This window comes from Equus quagga, chromosome 1 (genome assembly GCF_021613505.1).
Source record: "Equus quagga isolate Etosha38 chromosome 1, UCLA_HA_Equagga_1.0, whole genome shotgun sequence".
In the NCBI taxonomy this organism is placed as follows: domain Eukaryota; kingdom Metazoa; phylum Chordata; class Mammalia; order Perissodactyla; family Equidae; genus Equus; species Equus quagga.
Window position 1 is genome coordinate 10,964,158 of NC_060267.1, and position 14,081 is coordinate 10,978,238.

The 14,081-nt window shown below is 50.0% G+C and overlaps 1 protein-coding gene across 3 annotated transcripts; it reads left to right on the forward strand.

Annotated features, from left to right (window-relative positions):
• The first annotated feature begins 235 nt into the window (after nt 1-235).
• DCTN2 (dynactin subunit 2) lies at nt 236-14,007 on the forward strand. 3 transcript variants are annotated; one of them, XM_046660408.1, is made up of 16 exons: nt 236-403; nt 1,329-1,397; nt 4,625-4,633; nt 7,127-7,132; nt 9,484-9,580; nt 9,754-9,815; nt 10,141-10,239; nt 10,509-10,669; nt 10,866-11,016; nt 11,339-11,404; nt 11,620-11,658; nt 11,834-11,911; nt 12,004-12,075; nt 12,308-12,410; nt 12,505-12,596; nt 13,551-14,007. In XM_046660408.1, exons 1-16 carry the CDS (start codon nt 368-370, stop codon nt 13,635-13,637), a joined length of 1,227 nt encoding a protein of 408 aa, XP_046516364.1. In that variant the 5' UTR covers nt 236-367; the 3' UTR covers nt 13,638-14,007. The 3 variants fall into 3 exon arrangements, with proteins under 3 accessions (XP_046516364.1, XP_046516367.1, XP_046516375.1); XM_046660411.1 differs by lacking the exon at nt 4,625-4,633 and having other exon boundaries at nt 237-403; XM_046660419.1 differs by lacking the exons at nt 4,625-4,633; nt 7,127-7,132 and having other exon boundaries at nt 237-403.
• Nucleotides 14,008-14,081: the final 74 nt, after the last annotated feature.

The window sequence follows — 14,081 nt, forward strand, 5'->3', positions numbered from 1 at the left end:
GAAAGAAAATAAGTTGTATGGAATAACTCCCAAGGTGCGTTATCGTCCATCCCCGCCCAAGACCCAGTCGGCCAAGACTACATACCCCACAATCCTAGGCGGCGTCCCCCTGCCATTACCTCACTCCCTGGCCTCGTTCTCGCCAATCCCAGCCTCTCCAGGGGTGTGGTAGCGAGCTGGTCTCGCGACTTTTGCTTTACCCTTCTTCTGTGTTACTCCTGTCGCGAGACTTCCTGCTTCTCCGCCTCCTCCGCCGCTCCCTTTGCCGCCGTCTTAGCCCGGGACCCGGACCCAGCCTCTCCCCTTCCCGAACACCGGCCCCGGCTCCACCGAGGCCCCGGTCCCCCAACCCCGCCTCGCCGCCGCCATGGCGGACCCTAAATACGCCGACCTCCCCGGCATTGTGAGTACAGGGCCGGCCCCGGCTCCCCAGGACCGCGCCCCAGACCTCCTCAGGACCCCCAACAGACAGCAACGCGCGACCCCTCCCGCCTGCAGCCCCTGCTCCCCCCGGGGCTGCCGCCGCTTTTCTCCCGACGACCCGCAGCATCTTCTGGACTCCTCCGACCCGCTTGGGCCGGGTCGTGGGACGGCCTACCAGGCCCCTTTTCTGGCAGTTGCCGGTTTCTCGGCCCAGAAATCGTCTCCAGGCGCTCACCACTTGTGCTCGAGTGTTGTGTCAACATCACCCGTGTCTCCCCAGATCTTCCCATAAGCTCCCCACCCCCACCCCACATACACATGCCAGGCCACTTGGTGATGGCCTTCACCCTGCTAAGGAAGAGGTTACCGTGGCAGAACCTTCCTGCCAGATGGAGAACTCTGTCCCCCGGGGAACCTCCGCACCCCTTATCCCGCGCTCGCCCCCGCCCATGCCGCGCATGCCGGCTTGTACCCTCCTTTTGTGCTGCCCTGCCTGCATCCTTGGGGTGGGGGTTGGGGCCACAGGACCTTGGGTACTAAGGTCCTGAGTCACTCTCAGCCCTCGTGCCAGGGTAGTTGTGTACAGGGCCCAACTCGAGGATAACCCATCTCCTACTTCAGACATAATGATTGCCAACCACTCGCCCCCCGCTTAAGACTCGGGGTAGCATCTTTGTCATCACTTACACTCACCATTTACCATCAGGTCCCAGTTGTGCCCACTATCACCCCCACCCCTCTAAGGCACGGGACCTGATATGCAGCTCACCAGGCAGGTGGAAGAGAGTGGACAGAATCCTGGCGTCACAGCTTGCCTTCTCTGTTAGTTGTTCAAGTGGAGGGGGGTCTGGGGTGTTGGTGGATGCTGGGTAGTGAGGTTGGGTGGTCACTGCTTCTACCTGCAGGCCAGGAACGAGCCAGATGTTTATGAAACCAGCGACTTACCTGAGGATGATCAAGCGGAGTTTGATGCGGTAAGACTATGTGCTGCCTCAGGACTCCTTTGGATTCTGACCTCTTTCCCCCAGGCAGGCTCTTTCCCCTTTCTGGCGAACCACAGCAATAAGCGGGTATGCCAAGCCAGCCTGGGTGGTGTGTAGGTTGCAGGACTTGCAAAGGCCTTGCTGGGCTTACAGCCACCGATGAACAATGCCGGGAAGGAGAGTCAGGTCAGTGGAATTACAACTAACAAGACCTGATCCTTAGGCCTTTTAAATAAAACTGAATATCTCAAAACAGTTAGGTTTGGGACTAGTGACTCAGTTAGACCCCTGGGTGCTAGTCTGTGGTAATGAATCATGAAGCCTGAGCACTTATAAACTGTTTGAGGTTAGGACCTAGGCCTTCTATTTCATAAAATATTTCACTCAATACATGTTCATTAGTATCCTACCAAGAGCTAGATTTTGAAATATAAAGTAATACTCTTTTCTATGAATATCCAGTATCCATTGAGCCAGGAGTAAGAAAATGACTTGGAGATTTTAGGAAGATAAGGGAGCTGGTCAGAGCAAAGCAAATTTGAAGAAGAACTTAAACTTTTCATATCGGCGGAGGTGAGGCCCTGGTAGCACTTTCAGATCCAAGAAGAACTCTGAGGAGGAAGGTGTTAGTGTGGACACATTTTAACCATAAGGGGAACCACTTAGCCTTGTTTATTGAATGTGTTCATTTTGTGCTGGTTTTTGTGCAATGCAGGGGAAGAAATGTCCAAGCCCACAAGGATCCCCCAGACTAATGGGGGAGTTAGGACACATGTAGGAAACGTGAAAGAAAAAACAAAATTGAATGAATGGAAATCAACATAGTAAAAACTCTGTGTATGTAAGTGCCAAAGGGGAACAAAGATCTATGAGCATGTCTTACAGGATGTGTTTTAGGTTCTGTTACTTCCAAGAGAACTGGGCTTGAGTCACATTGATGGCGTGAGATCTCAATAAAGTTGTGACCAAGAGTCAGCGGGAACAGGCTCAGTATGTGTGTCTGTAAGTCCTGTGGCTGTGTCTGTGGGGCTGGTTAGTTCTGGGGAATGCTGATGGCTGGCTTATAATGTATGGCTTGGCGTACTCGCTTATTCCGTATTTGATTGCCCCCATGTGGAAGTGTTCCTACTTTGTAAGGAACACCTTCCCTGTCCCCTCTCTCAGTGATGTGTTCCTTGTGGCTCCTATACTTGCTGGCATGTCAGTCTGTCCCCTAAGCTTCAGTACCTGGAGGTAATGCACATGTTGTCCTTGCTCAAGGACCTGGGTAAGCACCTGTCACTCCAAGAGGTATCTTATTAGGAAGCTGTCTCTGCCCCCTCATAGGATAGGAGTGTATATGCTGAGGACTTTACTGCCATAGTTCAGAGACTGTTCAACTCTGGCCTAGGCCTCTGCCTCTAAAATATCAATCCTTCATGGTGAGATAATGAATGGAACTTTGTCCCTTTGTCACTGACTATAACATAAGCTGGTAGTATCACAGCAGTCCCCTTTCCAAACCAAAAAATAGATTGTAATTTTCCTTTTGAAGGTACTGGGATATCTCTTAATAAAAAGAAGATGACACCCATTCCAGGCATGGAAGAACCTGAATGCGCAACCTGATTGGCTGTTTCTTCCTGCTGAGCCTGAACAGACTATTTTAGTAGCATCTAATGGGGTGGCTGATGGGGAGAGGCTACCATAAGTGTTCATTTCCTGTGGCATATTGCCCAGGATGCTGGTATAGAAGTGCATAAGAGCTGGATGGTAAATACAAGAGGAATTGAATTGCCTGTATCACCTAAGGCTCAGCTAAATGACCTTCCATCACCAGGGAGGAGTGAGTGGGATGGGGAGACCTTCAGCTGCTTCAGGAGCCCTCAGGTGTGGGGGGAGGGTGGCTGAGATGTTTCCTGATGTCAGCTAATGTCTCTGGCCCCTGCGTGTCCCCATGGGCCTTAGGAGGGCAGCTTTCGGGAAGTCAGCTGAGTAATGGTTCTGCCACTGCTCTTAATACTGATGTAAATGTGCAACTTGAGGAGCAGTGGGTTGTACTTCGACGATCCACTAAACTCCATGTCCTGAGGCCTGGATTCTCACCAGCAGCCTATCCCCTTCTCACCTACCCTTCCAAGACCTGGCACGGGCAACAGTGCAAACTCACTATGGTGCCTGAACCATGAGGTTTTCAGTCACCTTCTTGACCCCTGGCAACAGCATGCTCTGCCTTAGTCTCCAGATTATTTTCAACTTTAATTATATTAGTTTTTAAAATAGGTAATAGATGTGCATAGAACAAAAGTCTTTCTTCCCACCCCTGCCTGCCAGCACTCAGTTCCCTTCTCTGGAGACAACCAGTATGACCAGCTTCTAAGGGAACCTTTGGAGGGGTCTCCAGATTTTTACTTAGAATAGTCACAGAGTGTTGATCCTCATTGTCTTATTGCTCCACTAAGCAGTGGAAGAAACTGGGCTGCTAAAGGAAATAATGTCCTCTAATTCCCCTTAAAGATCGTAACTGCTCGTTTAACTTAAACAGAAAAGTTTTGCGATCCCATAGTGGGGAGGATGGGGAGGAAAGCAGTAGAAGCTTTTAACTTTGATAAAGGTGATCCTGATTTTCTTACTATCCCTTTAAAACAATTTTAGCAGGAAGTAAAATATTCTAAAATGAGTGGAATGAGCCCGAAGACCACACGGGCTCATCCTTTCCTCCTCAGTCTGGAAGGATCTCTGCCTTTGAAACACTCCCTGGTCCATTGGGGTGATGGGCTGGTTTGGAGTCTTTTGTGAAAATGTCTTGTCAGGAAAGCTAATTCCCAGTTGGACTCCTCTCCCCCCTGGGCCTACAGCCCGCCTTGGGTTTGTGAGGCTTTCTGCTTATGGCTCTTGAACTACTGGAGTGAGGGGACTAAATTTAGAAAACCTCACTAGAAACAGGATTTAATTTCTCCCTTTATGCCATAACTATCCCCCATGCCACGTGAAAGGGAAAAAACGACCTAGTCATAGTTTGGTGGGGCTCTGGCAAAGGGGTCAGTTCTCCCAAGGGTAGGTCCTGCTGGACACTCCACCAGCCTGAGCTGAGAAACAGTAGGTTTTCCTCCTTAGGGTTCGGGATATCGTAGAGTATGCTTGACTGTGTTTGTTGACTGTTGGCGCACTTGAACTTACCTGAGTTTTCCTAATGCTTCCCCCCGTCCTCCCTCCTCACCACCTTGCCTGGACACTAGTTTGCACAAGTAAGACCATTCGATGCTTCTTCTCTGCATGTTTTTTTCATCTGCCGTCTTGCATGCAGTGCCCTGTCATTGTGCTATTGTTGTTGCTAATCATTTTAAATTCTGATGAGTCCCTAACTGGGTCACTAAGGGGCCTGATGACCTTATCTTTAAAGATCACTAATCAAGGTTTAAAAGCACAACTATGATCCAAGAATCATTGTCTCTTCCCCTTGTGAGGCCTGCAGGATAAAACTGTCCAGTGAAGGATGGGATGGAAACATGGAGGCTGGGAATGCTTTGAACCTGAGGCATTTAGGGGCTGGGGTTAGAAGGGGGTTGCCTTTCTCCTCCTCAGACAGAAATGAGTTGAGAAAAGGAATGACTTGCTGTTCTAGACAAGGGTGGAGAACAAGGGGGACAGCCACAGTTCTCACTTCTTAGCTGTACGTGGATTATCCTGGGAAAAAACTCATTTTAGTATTCACCTATGCTAAGCCTGTAGAGAAAAGCAAAGGGGATGGAAAGTGGTGTTACATGCAGTGTTAAGGTAGTAACTTGGGTTATTTGTGCTTTCATGAGTCTTTCTGTTTCCGTGCCCCTCCTTTAGAAATGGATGGATGGTGAGCCTTATGGTGGTCCATCGTGGACAGTTTTATTCTACAGCACTATCCCTCTTCCTTGTCGTCATGGTTCTGAAGTCCCCCTGGCTGCAGTGTTGTCATAGAGCCTGAACAGGCTCAGAGAGCAGTAGTGGCCTCTTCCCCTGCGTGATCTAGAACCTCAGGTCTTGCCCTCCAAGGCACAGTCACTTAGCCAAACAGCCCTGGGGAGTCTGAGAGTCCACTAATGAGAGGACCTGGGAGTCATGTGCCAGGCAAACTGGTACCTCGGATCAATACACTGAGAATTTTCCAGTCAAGGTGGCCAGGTGTACTAGGTTTCCATGGTGACTGTTACTCTGGGTTACAGGAATTATGTCTAAAATCTCATCATCCCCCAGCCCACCCATAGGGACAGACCTGGAGGTTGTATATACTATTTACAAATGAATGTACCACTTTTCCTTTTCTTTGATTTTCTGTCCTCCCCCATTCTGCTTGTTTCTCATGATTTAAACTTGAACTTATGGCCCATTGTCCTCTTTCTCCTTGAGTTTCTCCCAGGCTGGTTTTAGCTTGGTGGGGCATGTAAGAGAAAGGTATAGTGTGTGTGCCTCCCCTCGTGTGTTTGCATGTGTGCACTTGTGAGTGCTTATGCCCACTCTGTGCAGAGACATCCCAGCCCAGACCACAGGACCCAGATCCACCTCTACCTAGAGCCGAAAGAGGAGTCTTGGCTTGGCTGGACCCTGGCATCAGACAGGGAATAGAGAGGTTGAGGTTCAGGTATATCTAGCTGAAATCTCTCGGCAGGAAGCACTTGTCTTTATCCCACTGTGTGCTTTCACATACACACAACTGTTTCTGTCTGCCCCATCAGTAAAGCTCCTGGAGAGGAAGGGCACGCAGCTGGATATCCCCTCCTGGCAGTTCTTTACCAGTCTTGCCTGGAAGTGGGAGCCTTATCCATGTGGCTGGACTAAGATAAGGCGTCTTTGAAATACTCTCATCTTTCCCCCTTGTCCACCCTCCAACCCCCGTGAATCTTGTGAAGAGGGTTATGGAAACATGTTCTGCCCATGGGCTGGCAGCTGTGAATCTTAGTGTCCTCTGGGCTCTTTGTGCTAGCACATCATGGCAGAATTGCTCTGGGTCCCTTAGAGATGCAGGGTGAGCTACCAGCCACTCAAGATGGATACCAACACACCAGACTACATGAGGGACAGGGTCTACCTTGCCTCTCTTCTGGCAGCAGAGAATGAGAATGGGGCTGCAATTAGGTACTTCATAGTTCCTTCAACTCACCATCTGTACCTGACATATTTTGTTCTGCATAACTAAAGTCATATCAAACCACCTACATGATGAGTACCCTCATTGTGACTGAGTCTGCCATCCAAATGTCTAAGTCTTCAAAACTAGAGAAACCGAGAGACAGGAAGACTTGAGCCATGAACTTCCCCCTTAAGAATTATGGACCGTCAGTCACCTATAGTTCCTCAGAATCTCCATAGCCTCTGCTTCACTTTCCGCCGTTTCTACAGCTCAGCCTTCTCTTCCCCACTCTCCTCTTCCATGCCACTAGCTTGCAACATCTAACTTCTGGCTCTCTGATGATCTTAAATTGTTGATGTTAATGGCAGAATGTCATGACATCCTCACCACCAGAGAGGAAAGGATCCCAAGCTCTTCTTTTTCTTGGGGTATGTGGTGACCCCAGCTGAAATTTCTTGGCGCCCAAATTTTGCTAGGCTCCCCTGGGCCCTGTGGTGCAGTGTGTTTGAAGACGATCATGTAGTGCATGTGACAATTTGCTAATAACAATTTTGTCTTTTTTTCCCTCCCTCACCCCCATCTCCCCACTCCCTTTCCTTTTAACTCTTGATTTTCTCACCTCTGGGGAAACCACAAGGAGCTGGTAAGGAGCCTGACCTTTTGTCTGCTTTTTAACGGGGTGTGCTATGATGGGCAGTTGTCTCTCTGTCCTTTTGTCTTGACTAAATCTTTCTTCCCTCTGTCAGCCCCACCCCCAGCTGACAACCTTTCCCTTCTCACAGATCACTGTAATGACACTGCCCCTGCACCATGCCCCCAGATCTCCGAGACACTGGCGGAGTAGGTGCCACTGGAAGACTAAAGTGTGCTGCCCACCTGAGTCTCCCGGGCCACACCCTCGGAGAGGCTCTGAGAGGATGGCAGCGTCGGGCAGCCCTCCTAACCCAGGACATGCTCATGCAGCAGGAATAGTGAGATGAAAGCACTGTCCGTCCCGTTACTGTCCGGACCTCCGGACCTCTCACGTCCTGTGTGACGGCCCTTTTTTTCACTCCACCCCTTCCCTATTTAGGAAAGTAAATAACAAAGTGCGCTCTCATCCACACAGTGCCTGGCCCATAACAAGGGCTTAACACATGGTAGCTGTGGCGAAGTTCTTTCCTTGTCTGTAGACCATGCCCATTCCTCTTTTTAAGAGGGTTTTTTTTTAGAGTGGATTTCTACTCCGTCAGCCTTGATGGAGGCTCACAGGGAGGAGTGGCATGTTGTTGAGAGTGAACTGAAGAGGAGGTGGTTGTCTTTCCTGAGCATGATTCCTGCTCAGATACACACTTTGTAGAGGCTAGAGACCACACAGTTATTTGGCTGGTGGGCGCTCTGGCTCTAACATGTCAGAGACGATTAAAGAGGTAATTGGGACTCAATTGTCCCTTTTCTAGGCACTTGCATGTGGGACATTGGACCCTTTTGTTTTCCCTTAATCTTTAGCTCTTGCCCCTCTGCCCAGCGCTTCCCTGAGGAAGAGGTAAAGATCAAAGTTGATATTTTCTCCTTACCCACTCTCTTCCCTTATTTTTAAAGCTGCCACTCGCACTGATTCCTTCTGTAATAGCAGGCCAGAGACAAGGACAGAGCTTCTGTCTGCTGCTCTTTCTCCGTGATGTCTCTCCATCCTTGTCCCCCTCCCCCCACCCTCGGTACCCACACTGGGACAGAGGTTCTCTGTCCTGGTTGCATATGAGAATCACCTGGGTAGCTTTTAAACTTGGCCTACTGCCCTGGTCCTACCCCAGAACAATTAAATCAGAAGCTACAGAGGTGAGCCCAGGCCTCTGGGTTTTTTTTTTTTTTTTTAACATTTTCTAAGTGATTCTGTTGTCCAGCTAGGGTTGAGAACCTTTGTTCTAGTTAAAGGAAAAGAAGACTCCCTTTGCCTTCCTCCTGTAGAAGGTGGAGATGTGATCCCCGACAGAAAAGGACACCCGGGTTCTCCTTCCCCCTTCCTCCAGTCATGTAGTGAGAGCTCTCAGACTGCCGACACTTGGGAGAGGCATGCAGTCTGGAGCACCCAGTCTTGGGGTAGTTATTAAAATCTGAACAGCCAGTAGATACCTAGTGAGGAGGGAACCTCTCTGCTTCAATTTCTAGGGTAAAATCTCTCATTCTCTTTGCCATGTCCCCTGTTTATGGAAGCGCTTCAGTGCCTGGGAGACAGCTGAGGGTCAGGGAGAAGAGGCGGGTGCTGCAGCTTCTCTTTGAAAAAAGACGCTGGGCTCTCCATTTCAGGACTTACATGTGGACGTTGCCCACAGGTGCCCTTGGCAAGCAGATATTTGCTTGTTGCTTCTAAGATGTCCCTTAAACAATAATACAGAAAGCCCTTGCCTTTTTTCTCTGTCCCCTGAATTCCCTGGCCTCATGGCAGCCTGGAAACAGGGCTTCCGGTCAGGCCCCCTGCCAGCTTTCCTTTTGTATCTAAGAGCTGGTGTCTGCCCTTTGGCGGCAGAGTCCTCATATCCCCCTCAGAGTTAGTAGCTTGGTTGTCTGCCATCCCTCCTCTCTCCCTCTGGCAAAAATGGGAGGTGAGCTTGAAAATGGACTTCCTCAGTAGTAAGGAAATTTACTTTTGGGAGGGGGAGGTTAAAAGAGGTCAGGTTGGTTTCTTGCCCTGAGTGCATGGTATGTGCCAGATAACTGGGAGGGCCCAGTGGGATGGGGTGGGGGGTGGGGCGGCTTATGTACAGAGTGGGTGGAGAGGTTCTGCTGCCTCTGTTCCCAGTTGAATCAGGGTGTTAATATTTATACAACTGAGACTCCAAATTTACCAGGAAGCTTCCGTTTCCTAGGTTGAGGCTGGTTGGCAGCTTGGAGTGGAACCGCCCTTCTTTCCCCTTGGGAGAGTGGGGCCCAGTCTCCTAATGGTTTGGGGGTTTTATGGGGAAGTTCTAGGGTGGGAATGAGTCTGCCCCTGGCCTGAACTGCCTATTCCTGCAGGAGGAGCTGACGAGCACAAGTGTGGAGCATATCATTGTCAATCCCAATGCTGCCTATGACAAGTTCAAAGACAAGAGAGTGGGAACAAGGGGACTTGGTGAGACTGGGCTGGAAATTGGGTGGGGGGAAGCCTGTCCTCAGGCCTTACTGACTTTTGCTTTGGGAAAGGGTCCCTCGTGGAGATCTCTTGTGGAAGCCCTCACAGTCACCTGAGACCGTGCTGCCCTGGACCTAGAGCAAGCCCTCAATTCCATCTTCTTTTCTTGGCAGATTTCTCGGATCGTATTGGAAAAACCAAGAGGACAGGATATGAATCTGGAGACTATGAGATGGTTTGTTGTGTGTGTGTTGATGGGAATGGTGCAGTGATCCTGCCTAGCAGGCATTTAGGAGGGAGAGCAAGGGATACAGTCTAGATTCCAAGTTTCTCCCTGGTAGGGTCCTGAGGAACCCAGCAGGAGGCAGTGAGGGTGCTTTGTCCCCCTGCCGTTTGCTCTGGAGAGTCTCCAGGCTCCCCGCTATCTCCAGTTCTTCTGTACTAGGCTATTGTGGATTCTGACTTGGATATGATACCCTTAAAACTCGGGCCAGGATTTGGATAAATTCTTGAGGTTCCCTGTACTAGAGGTGTGGCATCACTGTCTGCTTGTTCTGTAGCTTGGAGAGGGTCTGGGAGTGAAGGAGACACCCCAGCAAAAGTACCAGCGACTACTGCATGAGGTCCAAGAGCTGACAGCTGAAGTTGAAAAAATCAAGGTAACTCCACACTCTCTTCTCCCCTCCCTGCCATGACTCACAAAGCAGAGGAGGACCTCCTAGCAGAAGCAGAAAGATTCCCTAAGCTCCTGGATAAGGGGGCTGAGGTTTCCAGAGTTTAGGAATTACATGACTCTACATTCAGTGCTGTAGGTGGGTGAGAACGATCCCAGTGACTTCTAACCACAGCTCTCCTTAAGGATCTTGGTCCAATTTTTTTTCTTGATTTGCTCTCACCACCTCTCACTGTCTACTTCTTTTTATGCCAGACAACAGTGAAGGAATCAGCCACTGAGGAGAAGCTGACCCCTGTGGTGCTGGCTAAACAGCTGGCAGCCCTGAAGCAACAGCTGGTTGCTTCCCACTTGGAGAAGCTGCTGGGACCAGATGCAACAATCAACCTTACTGACCCCGATGGAGCTCTGGCTAAGTAGGTGCCTTGTTTTGTTGGGAAATCATTGCTGACTGGGGTGTAGAAGGACTCAGCCAGATACTGACAAGGGCACTAAGGGGAGAGGTGGCCTAGCTGTTCCTTAATGCTGACTGTGAGGCAGAAATGAGAGAGAGTGACTGGACTGGCCCACATCCTTCAGGTCATGATATTATTACTTGGTCTCCTGACCCAGACGCCTACTGCTGCAGCTGGAAGCAACAAAGAACAGCAGAGGGGCTGGTTCAGGGGGAAAGACCACCACTGAGACCCCCGCAGACAGCAGCCTTGTCACTTACGAACTACATTCTCGGCCTGAGCAGGACAGGTTCTCTCAAGCTGCCAAAGTAAGTATGTGTGTCGTGTTGTTTGGGGGACCAGGGGAGACGCGGTCCTAGAGACTTTCCTGCCTCCCTCCAAGGGATCAGATCTGGGGAGATGGTGCTGGGAATCTTTCTGGTTCCTTTTGATGTCTCATTCACCCATCTACTTTCAGTCCAGATTTTCAGATTGTGATTAGGGATGTGTTCCAGGGAAAGGAGTCCCTTGGCAGAGTGGAGGGGAGAGCGAGGGAAGTGGCAAGCAGACAAGCAGGGAAGAGCAGGCTCTTCCCTCCCACTGCAGCAGTAGGAAGGCAGAGGGCAAGTCTCACCTCCTTCCTCCCCCTAGGTTGCAGAACTTGAGAAGCGCCTGACAGAGCTGGAAGCAACTGTACGGTGTGATCAGGATGCTCAGGTGATGTGCTCTCCTGTACTTAGTCTGACCCTCAGATCCTCCACCCTGAGCCCTAAGGTCCACAGCATTCCACAGAAGTCTGGGAGGAGTCAGGAAAGGGCTTCAGTTCCAGGATCGGCCAGTGGGTTGCCAGCCAAAACCAGAAACGATGGGAGAAGGTGGTAATCACATAGAGATAGAAGAACCACTGACTTCTTTCCCCCTTTCCCCACCAGAATCCCCTTTCTGGAGGTCTACAGGGAGCCTGTCTTATGGTGAGTGTAAAAGGAACAGGAGTGTTTGGATTACAGAGGGGATGTTGGGATTGGGTTTGCTTGGAGAATTGTTTGGGGTCTGTAGTTATATATTATCTCCAGTGGAATATGGGGTAGCTTCTTCCTACTCTGATCCTTCCCCTTCATAAAGCTTGTCCCAAACCCCCACCCCCAGGAGACTGTAGAGCTGTTGCAGGCAAAGGTGAGCGCCCTGGACCTTGCAGTTTTGGACCAAGTGGAGGCTCGGCTACAGGTATTAAGTGGAGGGCAAACTGGATTATAGGGAACTTGGGAGTTTGGAAACCCTGGGTGCGCTCACTATCATCCTTAAATCTGTGCTTTCAGAGTGTCCTGGGAAAGGTGAATGAGATTGCCAAGCATAAAGCCTCTGTAGAGGATGCAGATACACAAAGCAAGGTCGGGAAGACACCTTTCCCCCATCTTCACACCCTTTCCTGCTCCCTCAGGTTCTCTGAGTCATCCTAGTGGTAATACCAAAGCATGAGAGCACTGAATCCTCAGGTCACTGTCTTCATAAGCTCTTACTGAGAAAGGGCGGTGCTTCACTCTTGCCCCGCCCTGGTGAAGTAGTTAGTGTGTACTTCACTGAAGGCTCAGCCATCCCCTCTGTGCTGTCATGTCCCTCCAGGTGCACCAGCTATATGAAACCATACAGCGCTGGAGCCCCATCGCCTCCACCCTTCCTGAGCTGGTGCAGAGACTTGTCACCATCAAGCAGCTGCATGAGCAAGGTGGGAGGCCAGCTGGAAGGTGGGCTGCTTTAGTTCCCTTCCCTCTTGTGTTGGATTCTGACCTCACCCGTACCTTTCTTACCTTCTTTTGTAGCCATGCAGTTTGGGCAGCTCCTGACACACTTGGATACCACACAGCAGATGATTGCTAGTTCCCTCAAGGACAATACTACCCTCTTGACCCAGGTGTGTGTCCTTTATTGGTCTGCTACCTCCCTTCTTCAGCACACACAGACTAGGGTCTCCAGCTTTTCCTCATAGGGTTCTGCCCTAGCCCATTTGGTAGCCTGGTAGCGTGCCAGGGGGTTGGTTTGAGTCTCCATACTGTTTCTCAGTGGTTGTGGGACCTTTTGACAACTTACTGAACCTGTGAAACTCCGTCTTACCATCTGGAAAATTATACCTATCCCAGAGTTACGTGGATTAGGTGAAATAGTATGAGTGAATTGTTAGTTCAATAAGCATGTTTTTCCTATAAAACCTACCCTTTCCCTCTGTAGTCTCAGCTTAGCTTTACCCTCCCGGGTCCTCATCCAGATGCTCCTGAGCACAGTACATGGAAGGAATATGGGCTTTGAATTCAAGAGCTAGGCTCCAACCTGTTCCTGCCACTTCCTTCCTGACCTGGGCAGTGAGCCTCACCTCCTTCCTTCCTTCCTTCCAGCAGCGCCCAGCACATAGTGAGTCAAGTCCCTGGTGTCTGTCAGAGGCACTATTCTCAGTGCTGGGGGAGCATTAGAGTTGAGAGACCAGCAGCACAGGACCATCAAGATAAATGAATATTAAGTACTTAGTATATAATGTGTTCTTCCTCTAGAGCAGTTTTCTAAAATTTTGAACTATTGAAACCCTCATTTCGACAAAATCTTATTTGACCCTCATTACATGAAACAGATAAAAGAACTGTTCTGGTTGAAGTCAGGATGGGAATTCTTGAGTCCTGCCTGCCTGGCAGATCCTGAGCTAGGTCCCTGGTATTCCAAGGGTAGTTTGAAAACCTCTGCTCTAACTCCCCCGCTCTGGGGCCCATAAGCTGTGTTTCCATGTCTTTTTTGTCTTCTCCAAGAGAATTTCTTCAGGTCCTCATCCAGGTAAGCACCTGGTCCTGACAAATAATAAAACATCTCTGTCGCTTTCCAGGTGCAGACAACCATGCGTGAGAACCTGTCCACAATTGAAGGGAATTTTGCCAACATTGATGAACGGATGAAGAAGCTTGCAAAGTGAGCACCTTTGGGAGACGAAGAACAGGGGTAATCCTTACCCCTTTGAACTCTGTTAACAGCTTACATAGGGTCTCCCCTTAATTATAAGTCTCGCATCCCCATCCCATTTGACACTGGGGGCAAGGGGTTCTTCTTGCATGTGGGGCTTACACCCCTCCTCTGATGAATAGAGTGGTAGCTGGGGCATATTAGATGGTGGTCTCCCCTCAGGCCCCAGGGATGAGGACATGGGCCCAGCCACCTGCCAGCTCATGTCCAGTACTGCTTTGCCTGGTATAGGGAAGGATTGGGTCCTGTCCTCCAGCACAGCTTCTGTGGCTGATTGTAATACTCTACAACTGTTTCTGACCATTAAATGCTGTTGTCCTCTGTGTGGCCTCGGCTGTGTTTCCTGGGGAAGAGGCAGCACTGAGAGACATTCACAGCATAACAGGCAGTCTAAGCC

What these genes read in the sequence shown, in the direction of transcription:
- DCTN2 (XM_046660408.1), top strand. Translation starts at nt 368, where the DNA reads ATGGCGGACCCTAAATACGCCGACCTCCCCGGCATT. An exon ending in TACAGGGAGCCTGTCTTATG is followed by an intron (nt 11,659 to 11,833) that starts GTGAGTGTAAAA and finishes CCCCACCCCCAG; the next exon opens with GAGACTGTAGAGCTGTTGCA. An exon ending in ATGCAGATACACAAAGCAAG is followed by an intron (nt 12,076 to 12,307) that starts GTCGGGAAGACA and finishes ATGTCCCTCCAG; the next exon opens with GTGCACCAGCTATATGAAAC.